Source organism: Theobroma umbraticum, unplaced genomic scaffold, assembly GCF_002168275.2.
Source record: "Theobroma umbraticum cultivar Fairchild unplaced genomic scaffold, ASM216827v3 scaffold_4.1, whole genome shotgun sequence".
NCBI lineage: Eukaryota > Viridiplantae > Streptophyta > Magnoliopsida > Malvales > Malvaceae > Theobroma > Theobroma umbraticum.
In genome coordinates, this window is record NW_018397258.1 from 778,474 (window position 1) to 796,097 (window position 17,624).

The 17,624-nt window shown below is 34.3% G+C and overlaps 4 protein-coding genes across 9 annotated transcripts; 1 reads left to right on the forward strand and 3 right to left on the reverse strand.

Annotated features, from left to right (window-relative positions):
• Nucleotides 1-4: 4 nt before the first annotated feature.
• On the reverse strand, nucleotides 5-3,639 carry LOC110413155 (dihydroorotate dehydrogenase (DUF3598)). Of its 2 annotated transcripts, none has more exons than XM_021423874.2 (5): nucleotides 3,176-3,639; nucleotides 1,988-2,368; nucleotides 1,471-1,563; nucleotides 643-704; nucleotides 5-456 (listed from the first exon to the last, which is right to left on the reverse strand). In XM_021423874.2, exons 1-5 carry the CDS (start codon nucleotides 3,581-3,583, stop codon nucleotides 15-17), a joined length of 1,386 nt encoding a protein of 461 aa, XP_021279549.1. In that variant the 5' UTR covers nucleotides 3,584-3,639; the 3' UTR covers nucleotides 5-14. The 2 variants fall into 2 exon arrangements, with proteins under 2 accessions (XP_021279549.1, XP_021279548.1); XM_021423873.2 differs by having other exon boundaries at nucleotides 643-782.
• A 4,257-nt stretch (nucleotides 3,640-7,896) lies between these two features.
• LOC110413355 (uncharacterized) lies at nucleotides 7,897-12,812 on the forward strand. Of its 5 annotated transcripts, none has more exons than XM_021424129.2 (11): nucleotides 7,897-8,372; nucleotides 8,498-8,689; nucleotides 10,022-10,131; nucleotides 10,829-10,897; nucleotides 11,011-11,126; nucleotides 11,249-11,303; nucleotides 11,731-11,851; nucleotides 12,079-12,126; nucleotides 12,260-12,310; nucleotides 12,409-12,506; nucleotides 12,656-12,812. In XM_021424129.2, the coding sequence occupies exons 2-11, from the start codon at nucleotides 8,605-8,607 to the stop codon at nucleotides 12,713-12,715; spliced, it is 813 nt and encodes a 270-aa protein (XP_021279804.1). In that variant the 5' UTR covers nucleotides 7,897-8,372; nucleotides 8,498-8,604; the 3' UTR covers nucleotides 12,716-12,812. The 5 variants fall into 5 exon arrangements, with proteins under 5 accessions (XP_021279804.1, XP_021279803.1, XP_021279802.1 ...); XM_021424128.2 differs by having other exon boundaries at nucleotides 12,079-12,170; nucleotides 12,656-12,697; XM_021424127.2 differs by having other exon boundaries at nucleotides 7,899-8,372; nucleotides 12,216-12,310; nucleotides 12,656-12,697.
• Nucleotides 12,813-13,032: 220 nt separating this feature from the next.
• LOC110413357 (nucleoside diphosphate kinase B) lies at nucleotides 13,033-14,529 on the reverse strand. The gene is made up of 4 exons (XM_021424131.2): nucleotides 14,385-14,529; nucleotides 13,939-13,987; nucleotides 13,487-13,718; nucleotides 13,033-13,381 (listed from the first exon to the last, which is right to left on the reverse strand). The coding sequence occupies exons 1-4, from the start codon at nucleotides 14,433-14,435 to the stop codon at nucleotides 13,267-13,269; spliced, it is 447 nt and encodes a 148-aa protein (XP_021279806.1). The 5' UTR covers nucleotides 14,436-14,529; the 3' UTR covers nucleotides 13,033-13,266.
• Nucleotides 14,530-15,617: 1,088 nt separating this feature from the next.
• On the reverse strand, nucleotides 15,618-17,479 carry MAGO (mago nashi family protein). The gene is made up of 3 exons (XM_021424823.2): nucleotides 17,198-17,479; nucleotides 16,535-16,711; nucleotides 15,618-15,917 (listed from the first exon to the last, which is right to left on the reverse strand). The coding sequence occupies exons 1-3, from the start codon at nucleotides 17,414-17,416 to the stop codon at nucleotides 15,858-15,860; spliced, it is 456 nt and encodes a 151-aa protein (XP_021280498.1). The 5' UTR covers nucleotides 17,417-17,479; the 3' UTR covers nucleotides 15,618-15,857.
• Nucleotides 17,480-17,624: the final 145 nt, after the last annotated feature.

The following is a 17,624-nucleotide window of genomic DNA, read 5'->3' on the forward strand; positions in this document are numbered from 1 at the left end:
TTTGAGATACATATTTACACAGGAAGTGGATCAGACCACCTTCTCTTTACCTCAGATTTCCATCGGACTTCCTTGAGCTTCCCATCTAAGCCATAATCACGCTCCATAACAAGGTTGATTCCCTCGTCTGAGTACCATCCGACTCCAATAGTAAGAATGCCATCCTTATCAACATCAACATAACCAGTCACACCACCAGGCAGCCAAAGAACAGTGGCATCTTGCATATCTAGCATCTCTTCCTCTCCGAAGTAGACTGAACTCTCAGGCAAGCTCCTCTTCTTTAAGGTTTCTGTGCAAAGGTACACATAAGGGGCACCATTGCTTTCTGCAGCTTCAATCTCGTCACCATATATTGGAGTGGCACTAACCTCAAACACCTTCCATGGCCCTGTAAGCTCTGATGGCTGGGTTCTTTTTCGTTGAGAAAACGGCTTCAAATCAAACTCCAGATCACTGTTCATTATTTACAACAATCAAAATCAGTTCCATGATGAACTTCCTATGCCGATAACCTCCCTAGGCATAAAGTCAGCATAAATCATTTTGACTTTTTAATGCTTGAATCTTGGAATTCAGAACATATATCAGATTAATTACACAGCAAACTAGAAACTGGACAAGAATGGAGTACAGGAATACCTTTGATCCTGAAGATTTGCAGGGCTCGCCCACTCTTCTTCGTAAACAGAAACTCTCATTATCTGTACATCTGAACCTCCATTACCAAATTCAATCGTGTGAACAATACGGAGCCTTTTGTGGCAACCTTTGACCAAACACTATACAACAAATCAAAGTGAATAACTTTCTTCTTTTTAGTAAATATCAGAAAAATAAATTACATCTTCAACCATCCAATTTTAATTAGAACACATTTCTCACATGTTTAAATACAAGTTATCCAGAAAATCTTGTAAAAAAAAATCATACAATCAGAGTTATATATACCATTACCTCAATAAATACAAGATAGAGACTCCTGAAAAGAGTCTACTGCAGCCTCGAATGATCTTTTCTAATTTACAAATGACATTTCTGCATCAATGTCATCAAAATGCATTTTGTACTAATTAGTTTGTTCCTCTGAGGTTTTCTGGTCTATTTTAACAAAGGGGAAAAAAGCATAGACTTTTCGTACATGAATGCATGCCTAAACAGCTCAAATTGACAATTGTCTAAAGAAAAATGGAAACTTTTGCAATCATAATTTGATAAAATAACTAAGGCTTTGTCCACTTGAATATATATCTGTACGTGTGTAAAAATCAATTACTTGCAAAAAAATATTTAGATGTCTGTTGATTAGTCTAAGTGACAGAAACAATTCATAATACCCTTGGCCTAAATCTTAATGCACAGAGTTGCTTGCCGATTATTGCCAGTAAAATTGAAGAGAAAGCAAAATTACAATATTTTGACCTGTTGCAAATCCTTAATAATAAAACTAACATGAGAAGCAAAACTTACTTGTTCAAACGTAAAAGTTGGAGAAAGGTAATACTTAGAATCATCAATGTCACCAACAGGAATATCAAGGGGTCCCCTAGAATAAGATCCATCCTGTCAGTTAACCAATTATAGACCATTAAGTAACAGATCTTAGTAATCCAGAAAAACATAGAGAAGAAAATAGTAACAATTATTTACATGAAATTTTCACATCAGCAACATCTTTCATTGGAAATTTTTATATACATCCTTTCTAGGAAAGTGGTAAAAAGTAGTCTAATCTCCTCAACAATCAGAGTTCTTAAGATAATGTCTACTTTTCTTCCTACTGATCTAGGAAAATGTGTTGCTAATGGATTTTATACAATAAGAGCATTTTATTCGAACTGATACCTTGCAAAGAGTACTGCAAGTCAAGCTACAAAAGGACTGAAAGTCTGTCATTTTCTTCATAGTAGGAGAATACTGTCATTTTATCCCTGATTTTATATAAACAATTCAATATCCATATAGCAATCTTAATTGATCATCATACCTCAAAGAATACAAGACCAGGTTCATTGCCCATGACATCTTCTTCCATAACATCACTAGTTGCCAAGTCAAAAGACTCAAAATTGGGCAAAACATGATTCACCATACTGTCATTGACTGTTTCTTTCACCAGTGGAACTTCACCATGGGGATTTAAAGTAACCCAATTTATCTTCCTATGGATTTCAGAAGTCTTTCCGGCAGGAGATAGAACTGCCTCAATGCGGGCAAATGTGTAGCAGTCATACAAGTTTTCATTCCTGTTTCCAATTTCAATTGGCTCCATTTCAGCAGTGATGGGTGAAAATACCGCTCCAACACCCTTCCATATCCCACTTACACTACTTGCAAACGTATTCCATGCTGGTTTTATCACAGGTTCCTGAAAGACGACATAACAATGAAAGAAACAAACAAACAAATCAAATAAAGCCATTCTCATTGAGCTAAGCTCTAAGAAACCATTTTTCCCTAAAAGGCTCTACAGTTTCTATATGGGAATCATGCATACATCAAATATTAAATTGAAACATCTTAAGGAAGCCAAAGAAAACTAAAAAGCTCTTGCAAGATGGAATTTGAAAGTCAGGTTGAAAAACTAACGAAAAATCAATGGAAAAAAAAAAAAAGAAAGGTACGGGCATCTAAAAGTTACTTTATATTTTAATAGCAAGCAAATTGGAAATTTGAAACCTCACCAGCAATTAAAATATCATGGCACCTCTTTGACCAATTTGTTTCTTGTTTCAGTTTATTGACAACAGCAAAGAGTGAAGAACTTCCAGCAAGAACCTCAAAAGAAGTACTGTTTGAAACACAAAATGATAATATAGAATCGAATACCGTAAAGCTACTCTTGTGAGGCAGTGTGTGATTCAAACTAGACATGCCAAATTTAGCTACACAACGTCTATATCTATAACTAACAGTAATTCAGAACAAAAACTCATCTGAAACTAACTCCATTTTCTGATTCAAGTCATGGACCGCTCAACATTCCAGAAATGGTAACAAGATATTCAGAAAAATATAAGCTCCATAAGTACACTGTTGAACTTCCCATATCAAAATTTATTAACATTTCTGATCATTGTTTCCAATTCGACACAAAAATTATAACATAAACAATATATCCCAAAAGCGTGAACAAATACATCAGTAAAACAAATGGAAGTATCTATTAAAGTACCTGAGTCTGGAGAACAGTCTCAACTTCCATCAACATAGCACCAGACACCAAAACTCTACCAATCTTGTTCTTCCTACCCCCAACCACTCTCTTCCCTTTCCCCCTCCTCCTCTGCTTGCTTCTTTCCCTCTCTTTCTCTTTCTGTGAAGATGCTTTCGCCATCTCATTGTCAATGCTCCAAACATTCTCTTTCTTCCCCTTCACTGTCGCCTTCCCTTTCGGGTTTGTCTTGTCGTGGCCATTGCTGGGTCTGTTCTGGCTCTGGGTTATGAGTCGTCTGTTAGCGCTCTTTGGTTTAGGTAATTTGGAAGTGATAGACAAGGAACAAGAGAAGGTTTGAGTATTGGGTTGGTGAAAGTGAAACCCTAGACAATAATTCTTGCAGAGGCGGAGACATGGTGATTGCATTTGTTTGGGAGTGGAGGTGGATAATTTCTACACAGGGATTCCGACCGAGAGAAGGAAGAAGCAGACAGAGATGTAGTTATAGGGCCTCTTGCATGAGCCCAATTCTTTAGAGACAATTCTGTAGCCCATTACTCATTTTCAGCTATGCCGAGGCCCATAGCAGTTTTAGGCCTCGAGGAAGTTTTGTTACAGATATTTTATAATCAGATTCGGTTAATAATTATAAAATATTTATTATTTAAATTTAATTATAAATTATAATTTTTAATATTAAATTTTAATTTTATACATATTTTTTATAAATTTTTTATAATTAATATAATATTTATTAAGATTCATTAATTACTTTAAATATAATTTTCAATTTTAATTCTTTTTTTTATAAATGAACCTTAATTTTTATTAATAATATATATATAAATTTATTTTAAATTTATTTTTTATTTAAAATTCTAATTTAGTGGAAGAAAACCGAAAGGTGCTTTCTGGGACAGACATACCATTCCATCCTCCATGGTAATGGGTTTCATTGTCACCTGAAAAGTGAGACACCTTTTCTCATGCTCCATACCTTTGGTTCTAAGCTTTTTCTCAGTTCAGGCCCTGTTCAAGAATTCCCCCTCTGGCTTCTTGAACATAGACCCCATTCCATGTGGTTCTGCTGCCTCTTTTTCCTCTTGTTATATTTAGTAGCCTTTCGCAATATTTAACCATGCTGTTACGAGTTAATATGTCACCAATTTATATTTTTAATTTAAAAAATATATTTATATCTATTAAATAAAAAATACTTATTTATATTAATATAAAATTTATAACATTTTATCTCATTTAATTATACAATATCTTTTATTATAATGACTCTTTTATTTTTAAAGATAAGGCGTTTATTTTTATTTTTGGTCACTTCGACGTTGGTATCTGTTATAAGAATTTCAAATAGATAGATAAATTTTAAATATTATTTATTATAAATTTATATTTTTAATTAACAAATTCATTTCATCTTTCATTTCATTGATATGATATCTGTAATGATTAATTATAAAAAAAATCTCCCAAACTGCCTAATCTCTTATTTGTTAGCTTAAACAGTTAACAGCCAACATGAATCATGGGGTATATCCATCAGACACAGGGTGATTATGACCCAACAAAGATCTTGACCGAAGAGAGGTTCCACGTTCGACTCGAGCAGGCAAGGAATAAAAATAAAGTTGTTAGCAGGCATAACATGACAGCCACATCCAAATTTGACTTAAATTTAGACTAAATCATAAGGTTTATGTTGGGCAATGTTCCCCCTTGGTGGATCTTTATGACCAAAATTTATTGTGCAAGTACCTATAACTTAATGAATTCTCACGCCATCTTTTGATAACCTAACCGAAAGAACAATTCAATCAAGATCCTTAATTAGTTAAGTTAATTCTAATTATGGTGACGAGATCCTATTCTCTTAATTTATTATATTATCCCTAATCTTATCGGAATTATTTATTCATTATTGTGTTACATCAAAGCAAGCCGAAGAAAAGACCAAGGTCAAAATTTTATTATTATAAAATATTAATTATTTTTTCATCAAAAACCTTGGGTTCTAATCTGGGATTTAATAATTTACACTTGGTGGTGCATACAATAAGAATTCATTGTTACCATAATTAAAAAAAATCCAAGATAATAAGTTTTTTTTTTTTTTGTGATTTAGTGTTGTTTGGTAATTAACTTTTCTTTCCAAATTGGAATCTTCGCTCAGTTTTTTACTTCTTTTGGGACTTGACTGAAAGCTGCTCACCAGCTTGATGGAATCAAGGTTTATTTATTTATTTATTTATTGCTTTAGAAGGTATTTGAATATATCTGCTTTGGTTGGCTTTTAGTTTATTGGTGAACGACCTTAATTTAACCTCTTGGCTTTTAGTATCTTGGCAGTGGTTTGCTTATAAGTAGATCAAATTAGATTATGCCATATCTTTCTATATAAACAATTAAATTAAAAGTAATATAAACATCAATGATAATTATCTTTAATTTATAAAAAAGTCAATATCATACTAATAAAAAAAAATTCTGAGATCGTTTTTCTTACCACATAAAGATCAAAGACTTAATTAATCAAAAATATTCCATAATTATAATATGGATCAGATTAATGTAAAGATTTTTGAAATGAATTTGATCATGAGATATTGTTTATTTTGAAGTTAAACTTTTACGGTTTTATCTTCTATGAAAAAATTATCTTTTACGATTTTCACTATAAATAATAAATTTAGAACCACCTATGAAATTCGAAAGCCTAATTAACAAAAAAAATCCAATGCAAACGATTTTAATGTAAAAGTTTTTAGAATACATCAAACTACGTAATATTATTTAATTAAGAATTAAATCATTACGATTTAGAAGACGTATCATTCAAAGGAAAGATATATAACGTATAATTTTTAAATATTAACCATATGGGATTTTTCCTCCTAACAATATGAGTTCCAAAACATTAAAATTCTTTGTGTGAAAGGCATGGCAAAGAACCCTACAAGGCTCTCTCTCTCTCTCTTCTTTTAGGCGAGCTTGGTCATAGTGAGCACGATTGTTTTGTCCACAAGCTTGTTGTCCAGCCAAAGGTCTCACCCATCATGGTAGCAATGCTTAGTTGGAAAGAAAGATTGATCCACTTTTGGATAGCCTTACCTAACAATACTCCCCTAAAAATCTTTTTCCCAAGCAAAGATGCCATTCCTTCTCTCCACTCAATTTGGTAACCTGTGCATATGCATTGGTCCTCACAAAGTCACATGCATTCCAAGCTAGTGAATTCATTGGTTATTGGTTAGGATGGTGGATGATGAACAGAAACATCCCTATCCATAAAATCTTTTCTTTATCCCTCTTCAAGCCACAATTATTTGAGATATTAATCGCTAGAAATTTTCTTTTGCAATCAAGAAAGTGTCAATGTATCTATCATGATTGTTTCATCCATGCATTTCACTCATAAAATCACTACTTTCATGTCTATATTAAGGTCAAGATAAGAGCATTAAAACTTAGTGCTAGTGCACGGAAAAATTAATATTTATCCTGTCAGTCCGTTCGTAAATATTTAACTTTTTTAATTTTTATAAAAATCATAATAAATATTTTGATTTTGATATATTTTATATTTTTAAATATAAAAAATAAATAAATAAAGGGATGAAAAGAATATTAATATTAGTACTTTAATGTTAGTGAAATTGAAAATTTTGGTTATTAAAATTATCAAAGGTCAAAGTATTTAAGTAGTATCTATATTCATATGTTTTCGTTAATTTAATTTTTATATTCAAAATTTGATTAATTTTGTTTTTTTTAAATTATAAAATACATGCCACGAAAGGTTTTCAATAATAAAAGAAAGAAAAGGTTTTCTAAAAAGCATGCTTTTATTTTTGGGTTTGCAAAAGGGAAAAGGATTTACATGCAAGTTTGAGACACACGTAAAGGAGCACAACTTTGTGGGGGGAGCCATGCGTGTGGACCATGACCCTAATTTGGAGGTATTTATCATAAGCAAAGGCAAAGTACACATGATGTTACTGTGATGGGGGGTGGGGGGGGTGAGAGGGGGGGGTGACCCGCGCGGAGGGGGGGTCTCCCACATAATTGAACTCTGCCCATCGTGCCTTTGGTCCATTTCCTCCCTAACATCCCACGTGACATTTCTCCTTTTTTCCTTAAGGTAATTTTGTCTTTTTACCCATATTTTAATCCTCATTTCATTTTTCATCTTATTCACATGACATTATCAAATGTATTGTCAATCACGTATTAAGCGATTTTGACAACGATTAAATTTTTATTAAAATTATAAATCTATTTAAAAATAAATAAAAATTAAAATTTCAATTAAAAATTTATCATAATTTATATATTTTACTATTTAAATTAATAATATTTTTATAAAATATTTATGTTTAGACCAAAAATTACACAATAAATATTTTTTTTATCAATTACACTGAGTATTTATAAACTTGAATATAATTATTTTCTTCTAAGTAACAATATTAGTAAAAATTTGAAAATAAGTTGTTTTAATACCAAAAATGCCCATGGGGGAAATACCGAAATGGCCCACCCGCGGTTTCCTTTCCCGCTAGAGGCAAAAATTTTTCTGTTAAAAAGCGCAACCGATGACCATCATTCCACGATTCTTTACCTCACCTTAAAAAGTGGGCAAAAAGATTAAAAGAAAACAAAATATATCAATAAAAATAAAAAATTAATTAATTAAACTAAAAGAGGGTGCGTTTACCTAATTAAATCCCCCCACCTTTTCGTAATCTCCGTTCCTCTTCTCTCTAAAAAATCACTCCTCTCCCCAAACAACCTCCCGAAGCGAAACAAACAGGCGCTAAAGAGAGAGAGAGAGAAAAGTAAGGGGAGAGAGAGCTTCGTGCTTGCAATGGAAACCGTCGCTTTTTAGATCTCGAAAACCCTAGCTTTTTTTCCTTTTATCATTTAAAGATTTTTTTTCTCTCTAGATTCTGTCTCATTTTTTTTTCTTTTCAAGAATCTAGTTAGCCACTGATCGGAGTTTTCAGTTACTCTGCTTTTCGAAGCATTGTTGGCTTACAAATTTTTTTTGGTGGCATAATTGATCCTTTTTACTGACGAAGAAATCAACATTCCGTGTTCTGTTTGATTCAGTCGTGGCCGGCTTTTTGATCCGGTTTCGTTCTGTTTTTTTACCTGCATTTTACGTTCTAGTTCATCGGGGACGGCCTCGCTGTTTGTCTCGGTAACTGTTTGGATGTGCTTCTCTCACATCCTTTATCGTTTCCTTCGGTTTAAGTAAAATTGGAACGCCTTTTCAGCTTTTTTTTAATTGGAGTTTTGTTTTCTGTCTTTTCTCATTGATTACAGTTGGAGAAGGTGTTTGTTAGGGTTTTTGGAGAAGAGAGACAGGAAGAGAATGGAAATGGTGAAGTCTGTGTAAAAGGGGAGAAGGAGATAGAAGAGGAGAGGTGACAATGGACGATAGAGGAGGTTCATTCGTCGCTGTTAGGAGGATTTCTCAAGGTCTCGAGCGAGGCAACACCTGCCATTCAACTTCTGGTAACAAAGCTCAAATTCAAATCCGTTTTTTGCTTTTTATTTTATTTTACTTTTTTAATATATATATATATATATAAATTATATATATTTTTCACTCTTAACACACAGTACAATTCCTTCACCTATCTACTTTATAGTCTGTAGAAATATTTTTATGACTCTTCTTTACTCTCTGAACCTACCTTCTCTCTGAAGGTAGAAGACGCTTTTGATTTTGATTTTTTTCTTTTTTTTTCTCTTTTTCTTTTTCGGTGAGTAAATTTCGGATCTGCAAATTTAAACTGTGAGGAGTAGTGAGCTTTGAGTGTTGCCAAAAACTATCGCTTACTTCATGTGTGCTGATGCTCAAATTTGTTTTGGTGAGTTGGTTGGTGTACTGATTCTCTTTGCTGCGATTTTCCTCTTTGAATCTTTGGAAATTTTGATTGTATTGATGAACCCAATTTTTCGTGGTTTTTCATGTTTTCTTTAAAATACTTCATATGCTAGAGATTTAAATTATATCTAATCACACATTTTATCTGACTTTTAGCACAGGCAAAGCTAGATTGGCGGGCATAATTGCATCGCTTGATGCTATTCTATTGTTTCAAAGCCTTTTGCGTGAAATTGAGAAATAGTCATTACTATAGAGAAAGTGATCTATAAAGTTTAAAGCCAATTAGGTGTGCTTTTCCTTTTTCATATATTAGAGTACTTTTGACGCTTAGGATTGAAAACTGCTTGCATTTCATTCTATTTAGGTTCTAAGATCTGCAAAATTTAAAATAATTTTCATGCAACTCTATTCTTCAAGTAGATCGTGATTCTCTTATATAGAAGCCATTCATTAGTACAGTTCAAGGCTGCAACATTCATGCTTGATGAAGTTGTCATAAATCAATTCTTAGCTCTTTTCATCATATGGCACTTTTTGTTCATGGTCCAAAACTTGCTTAAATTTCAGTTTTTAGCACTCCGAATCTGTGTCATTCTTGTAGAAGATAAGTTTGAGCCTCAGATAAATCATTTCATTTCATTTTTTATAAGTGCATCCCCTTTTTAAGTGATTTTACACCTGCTACTTCCAATGAAGATTTTACACCTTTCTCGGTGTGGTAGCAAACATTTTAGCTTTGCTTCACTATTCTAATCTTTTTTTGAGATGGTTGTCTGGTGTTTTTCTCCTTTTTGCTTTTTCACTCTTGTTTTTGTTTCTATTAGCAGCTGAAGTGAACCATCTTTTTGAATCTGTGGTTGTCTTAGATACTGTTACTTTTGAAATTGTAAAGCAGTGTAAATGAAGATTTAGTAACTGCATTTTCATTAGTAGAGTGTTTTATTTTGTTACAGCTGAGGTTGTGGCAGGATCAGCAGCATGGTTGGGGCGAGGTCTATCTTGTGTTTGTGCACAGAGAAGGGAGAGTGATGCTCGTCCATCATTTGATTTAACCCCTGCCCAGGTAATGTTTATGATCTCTACCCCTGTCAACCATGCTGGGTGCCTCATTGCTCTTTCAGCTTTTATTTGCCTATTTTATGTATACTTTATAACTCCCTATCCTCTTCAGAAATAGAAATCTGATGATAGGATTTCTCATTTGCTTCCCTAGTACCATGGTATGCCATTGATTGCTTTGACTGATGAGATCTCCCAAGTTGTTTAATGCTAACATCTGAGCCCAAATTTTGTGTTTAATCTTGACTTTTATCAGTTGTGCTTATATCCTATACTATAGACATTGTTATGTGGCCTGCCTCTCTGAAAGGGTGCTCAGGAGGGGTACTTTTCTACTTTGAAATACTGAGGAAATAAGTGATTTAAGTGGTTATTGAAAAATCACCTATGTATTTAGAGATTTTTAGCATCACTTTTCTTGCAACATGATTACTCAAATGGCTCTCCAAGCACTTGAATCTTAAGATTGTTTAGCAACATTATTGAAGTATGGAAAAATGGCGTGCTTCTGTATTGTTTTAGCTGTATGGGTTTATTTGCTTATGTATTATTGTCCTTCAATTTGCCCGTTTCTGCTAAGTTAGCATGATTTTCAAGTATTATGTTGATTGATTTCTTAGAAAATTCTGAATTTTACTCTGTAGTTTTACATTTGCTGGAACAAAAGATCAATCATTAAATCTTGGCATTTATGTTGTCAGGAGGACTGCTTGCAGAGGCTGCAAAACCGTATAGATATTGCCTATGATAGTTCAATCCCTGAGCATCAGGTACTAATTTTGACTGATGCTATCAATCCTTTGGATGCAATTTGAAATCTATAATCAGCAATCCTGCTTTATGAGAGATTTATTTTCTAATTCATTGTTGGTGCTTATTACAGAATGCATTAAGGGCCTTATGGAATGCTGCGTTTCCTGAAGAAGTACTTCGTGGTTTAATATCTGAACAGTGGAAGGAAATGGGGTGGCAAGGGAAGGATCCATCTACCGATTTTAGGTACTGTAGTTACTATTTCCCTTTTATTTCCATTCCACTTTGTCGCTTGTGCATTTTCTCTTTCGTTAAAGGATGGGTTTCTATCTGTGTGATACTTTTTAATATTTGGATTTATCTCACAGGGGTGGTGGTTTTATATCGTTGGAGAATTTGCTATTCTTTGCTAGGAGTTTCCCAGTACGTGCTTTTCTTATCTTGAATTGCTCGACAAAATGTCTTACTTTCCTTGGTTTTCTCCAGTATTTTGAAGGCTCTTTGTGTTTTTTTTTCTCAATATGATAGTTGAGAAAAGGGTACTTGGAATTGAATTGCTATGATGCATGCAATGAATAGATTGTTCCAATTTCAGAGTTAAAAAGAACAGTAGTTGTAAATGCAAAGGTGAAGCAATCACTTGAACTGATCAATGTTATGTAGAATGATGTGATAACAAAAACAGCCATTTCAAATGATCATTAATTATAGCTATCATGATTTCTGGGAAAATAATTCATTTGCATTTTGTTTATTTTAAAATCTATCTTTGCTGGTTTAATAACTTACCTCTATCCTAATCATCCTTTGTTCATCCATTGCTAAGGTGTTTATTAACATCTCAATGCAGAAATCCTTCCAGGATCTCCTTCGGAAGCAGGAAGGTGATCGGTCTGTGTGGGAATATCCATTTGCTGTAGCTGGTGTGAACATCACATTTATGCTCATTCAGATGCTTGATCTTGAAGCAGGTATGTATCGTTGGCAAGAGGTAATATGCTAGAATTCTTTTCTGATATCTTAGATTACTGTATCTGAAGGACAGATCTCTGCAAAATTTTTGCCTGTGGAGCAGTGAATTTGAGTCCTAGTCATGTGTGGATATGGCTCAATTTAAGCCATTCTCATTTCTAAGCCTTCGCATTAAGATTGCTATTTGATACTTTTCACCAGTTAACAGTGTGCTTCAATTCTACAGTCAAACCAAGGACAATGGTTGGAGCAACCTTCTTAAAGTTCCTCTCAGGTATTGCCAGTTTGCCAGTAATCCTTTTCGAGTCATTTAGTGAGGTTAGCTCTGCTAAAAACCATGCTCGTGCTGTTTGCATTTGATAGAAAACGAATCAGCGTTTGACCTTCTCTATTGCATCACATTCAAGCTAATGGACCATCAGTGGCTTGCTATGCGTGCATCCTACATGGACTTCAATGTATATATCCTTCAAACCAGAAATATTTCTTTTTGGGAGATGAAACCATGCTCTTACCTGGATCATTCTTTCTCTCTGGTATGTTTTTTCGTTTACAGACAGTGATGAAAGCCACACGTCGTCAACTGGAACGGGAGCTTTTACTGGAAGATATAACGCGGCTGGAGGATCTGCCTTCCTACAGTCTTCTTGCACGGTAGAATAGCTGTTCAAAAGACTTGAAAGCTATGAAAATTGGAAACGTGCTCTTTCCTTTTACCAGATGTCTTTCAAAGCTTAGCCTAGAAAAATGTACATGTGCTTATTTCAAACAAGTGGTATTGATGTTCCCATTTGATTTTTCAGAAACCCAAAAAAAAAAAGAAGGATTTAAGATTTTTCCCTAGACATGGGAAAGCAAGCTGAGTATCGAGAAGTGTCGAATCCAGTTTTGTCAGGTTGTGATGTCCAATGATTCAGTCTGATTTACTGCCTGCGCTTGCCTGGCATTCTTACCACGAAATCCTGCTATCAAATAATCCGACCTCATTTCCATCGAACTCTGTATTCGGCTGTCTGCTTTGCCAGGTCATATTATGCGAAAGCCATAGAAAGAAAGTGACTACCTCTAAAAGCCATTCTAAAGGGAGGATCAGTCATGTTCATCCTAATGCAATTCTTGATTTCCGGTGGATGAATTACACCATTTTTGTGATGCTGAAAAGTATGAATAAATCATGAGGTACGTTTCAAGAGTGCATTAAAATACTGGAATTCTACTCATACAAACCAATACCCAGATGCTACAAAGTTTCAGCACACGCTGCATAATAATACTGGCTTCCGACAAACATCTTAAACGCTACCATAACCTAAACAAAGTCCACTTAATACAAAAGTTCAGTAATATGGCAAAAAGGAAACGGGGGTATGAGCTGAAATGCCATGGCGGGCGACAGCTCAAGACCAAGAAATCTCTATTCGTAGATCCAGGGATGAAGGCTGCTCTCCCAGTTAACAGGGCATTCAGGGAACCACAAGGCAATTTCCTTCCTTGCACTCTCAACTGAATCACTTCCATGAATCACATTCCTGCAAAAAGCAGAGCCCAAACCAACACATATTCACGGGGTAAATAACGAAAACGGCAATGGTTCTAATAATTGAAAATAGAGAGAGGAGACAAGCTAATTATACCTGCCAATGTCAATTGCATAGTCACCGCGGATGGTTCCCGGAGCAGACTCAGCTGGGTTTGTGGCTCCAATAATCTTGCGACCGGTGGTAACAACATTCTTACCCTCCCAAACCATAGCGACAACAGGACCAGAGATGATGTACTCTACAAGTCCATTAAAGAAGGGCTTTGCAGACAGGTCGGCATAGTGCTTCTCAGCAAAGGCACGTTCCACATTGATGAGTTTCAATCCTAAATTAGATAATATCCAAAGTGAGATAAGCCACATTCCACTCAAAATCATATACTAATAATCCCAATAGATTTCGAAAACCAACAACATCCGTTTTGTCTGTTGAATTCAAGCATTACTGAAGTATTGAGAAAACACTCGATCATCCTTCAGGCACTTAGAAAACACAGAATCAATTCTAAAAACACTCAGAAACATCAGCAAATATGATAGATTTACCTTTCAAATAGAACCCTTTCTTCTCAAATCTGCCAATGATTTCACCAACCTGAAAGCCATAAGAATATCCTTGTGAACAAAATTTCTCAATCTCTACCATACTACATTGGAAAAAGGGAAAGCCTTTCACAGGCCCCAAATAAAGATATTCAAAAACTCATCTGATGGTCTTCGATTCTATTGCCTTAACATGCAAAAGATTGAAAGAAAACTAAAATCGATGTTCATATACTTTGTATATGAATCAAAGTTAAAACAGCCCATTATTTTCTTCTCAATCCCAATATTTTACCAGATCTAAGAACAACTTAACTAAAAAGTTCTTGCCCCTAAAAACAATTGAAAACCCAAAATTCTCCTTTGTTAATTAAGTAAATCAAACCATCGGAGACTTAAATAAAATAAGGCAAAAATGAAATTAGATAAGAGTGAAGCGGAAGCAATACCAGGCCTCTCTGGACCCCATCAGGCTTTATCATGATGAATGTTTGCTCCATCTTTCTCTTCCTTTCTGTCCCGGTGACTGTCGCCTCCTTGCTTCCGTTCAGTGTTTATGCGGAGAGAACAAGAAAGCAAAGGTCTTTATATAGATAATACGTAGAAGGCCCTAACCCTAGTTGCAAAGAGAGTATCCGATTCGTCTGACGTGGGGATATTTTTCAAGTTTTTATTTACCTTTTTCACCCTCCTTTTTCCCCTCTTTTTCATCTTTTTAACTGCAATCAACTAAGCTTAATGGAATATTCCGTCGCACATATTGGGAGTGTCGCATTAATTGATTTTAGTGTTTAAAAAAAAGCGAAAATTGAAGAAAAATTATGAATTGTGATTAACGACACTAAGCACAAATAAAATACGATTAACGGGTAGCATTATATTTATCTTTTTCTTATAATTACTCACGTAATAATTTGTCCGAATTAACTCAGTTGCTAAGAAAGAAAATTTCTAATTTATCAATTAGAACTCGATTCTCGTATAAAATACTTTGCAATAAATTTCTTAAATACGTAAAATCAAGTTGATATAAAAAAATGCACTCGTAAGATAATTTTGATTTTGTTTTTATATAAGGTAATTTGAGAATAAAATCTGCATGCATAAAATTAAATCAAAATAAGAATATGTCTTCAAAATAAATTAAATTTTTTTGTAAATTGAGAGTACGGAAATTTAATTTTATTTTTTAAATAAAAAAATCATGCATAAATCAAAGAACACAATTCTCGAGTGAAATAAGAGAAATGAGTACAGGTAAGCTCACGGAAACACTATAATGTCGAGTTGGCATATTGAATCCAACGAAAAAGATCACATTGACAAGTCAATTTGACAGAGAATTCTCTAGAAGGGCCAGAATTACGTGTAAGTCTTGAAATGTTAAGGACTTAAGGTGAGAGACATGTATAGATAAATAAAAGCAACTTAGAAAGATTTCATTCACCAAAGAGCTCATTACGAGCCTGTAAGAATGCATAACATAAGCTATGGCTGTGCAAACTTGGTCACTTTTAGTTAACTCAAGCTAAGCCATTATCAACAAAGAAGTCCATCCAGTATCAGATATGACTTCAATTTAGAGGTTCAACCTGTTCAATTGATTCAAGGAAGGACAAATTCAATCGTGCTTAGCTCAGAAAACTTTAGATGTAAGAAGTAATTCATCATAAAATAATCGATGCTGAAAAGGCTTCAAAATATTACTGAAAGAAAACAAGTGCACCAGTAACGCTTTTCATAACAGACTCGATGCATTTCGCCCAAAGTTCCAAAATCACTGTAATCACTCATACAACCACACACTAAGCTAAACGAGTTCAAAAAGAAAAGAGGGAAAAGGAGAGCAAAAGAAATGGTAGCTATAACAAAAGCAGACACACCCCTTGTGACACCTCTGTATGGCAGACGATTATCATTCTTTAAATAGGCTTGATCTTGAAGTGGAGCGAGATGAGAGAGAATACAAAGCACTTCAAGTCCTGCAATACATAAAATGCCAATAAGACCAGAGATAGATAAGCAGATGGCAGTGGAACCAATAAACATTGCAGAATGCTTTATGTTAGCAGAACAAGAGTTACTACACACACACACGCATGAGCACAAGGAATCAGTTAACTGCTGAAGACAACAATTATAAAGCTCTTCCACTTCCAGGCAGAAGTGTAGTCAGATTTCAAGCACGACCATGCAGAGGCATATAATGTTCTTTAATTTCTATTTGGATAATGAGGGTGGTAAGCATATCGATCATCACCCTTGACTCATCAGTCAAATTTGTTCCAATATGGATCCTAACTGCTTTTCTTAATTCAAAAATTCAACTATAGTCTTGTCTTTCAGCATTGCAATTTAAAAGCAAACACGAAACCAAAGTACCAAAGCATAAGCAAATAAAAATCAGTCAACAGTTACAAGTGACAATCAATAAAACCAAAATCATCTTTGTTTTCACATTACCATGTTGAAGAACATGATGCAGTAAACAAGAAAAGAAGAAACAGGAAATTAAACCACATCCCCACGCTCAATGATAAAAGACAAAAGCAAAATGAAGGAGAATAAGATAGCAGGTTGGCCATGTATATTAGCTGACCTGAACCAGATAATAAAATATGCGAAGCCCTTCGGGATCCTTACTGCTCTGAACATCAACAAGGGACCCAATCTTTGAAGTAGTGAAGGAGATATGCTCATTCCCCATCACAATCTCAAGCTCCTGTCGTCCAACACGGTCAGGCTCAGGCCAGTTGTTATCATCTTCTTTCATGATCTACATAAACCAACAGATATTAACAATATCAGAAACCATACAACCATTAAAACAGCAAATATAAACCCAACTGAGCATTAAAAGAACAAAAATTTACCATAAATCATAGAAATAATCTATCATCATCTAAGCACTACATCTAATTTAACCTATCAAAAGGACATAATGTGGTTAGATTTTCACCTATAGGTTACCAAACAGCTGTAAAATCTAGAACCAGAGGTGGAAAAGGAAGAACTTGAAAAGTTTAAAGTAGTAAAAGAACAAAAATTACAAAAATTTGACATCAACCCAAAATTGCAAACAAAAGGCGAAAACCCAATCCTAACTCCTTAATTATTAAAAAAATAATTCCACTTTCCCACCAGAAATAAGGTGACTAATTTCGCTAGCTGTTTCTGCAAAACCCTAGCCAAAGTTGAATAACAGAAGAAATTGCAAAAAAATTAAGGCAAAGGAAAGGTTTTAAAGAGAGACAGAGAGGACCTCGCTCTCGGAGATGATGCGGCGGCATTCCTTTAGAACGGCAGGGGTAAGGAAGACCTCTTTGCGGATCATGGTGTCGTTTTTGTAGTTGGAATTGTTGGCATATCGGAGCTTCCCGTCCGGCCTGAACTCGAACTCCAAAAACTCGTGCCCGAATTTCCCTTTATGCCCCACGTAGTAACGGAGGTAAAACTCTCCGCTGTCCTCCTCGGCCGCCATGTTTTCCCTCTGTCTCTCTCTCAGATTCACGACTCCTAGTAAAGGGTGAACGCAGTAACCATAAGGTCAATAAATAAAATTTTTAAAAAATAATAAAAACTTACAAGTAAATAATATATATATATATATATTTTAAATTTATTTATTTTAAGATAACAATGTAAGTAATTTTGAAATTTATTTAAAAATTATTTAAATTTTAATTTAA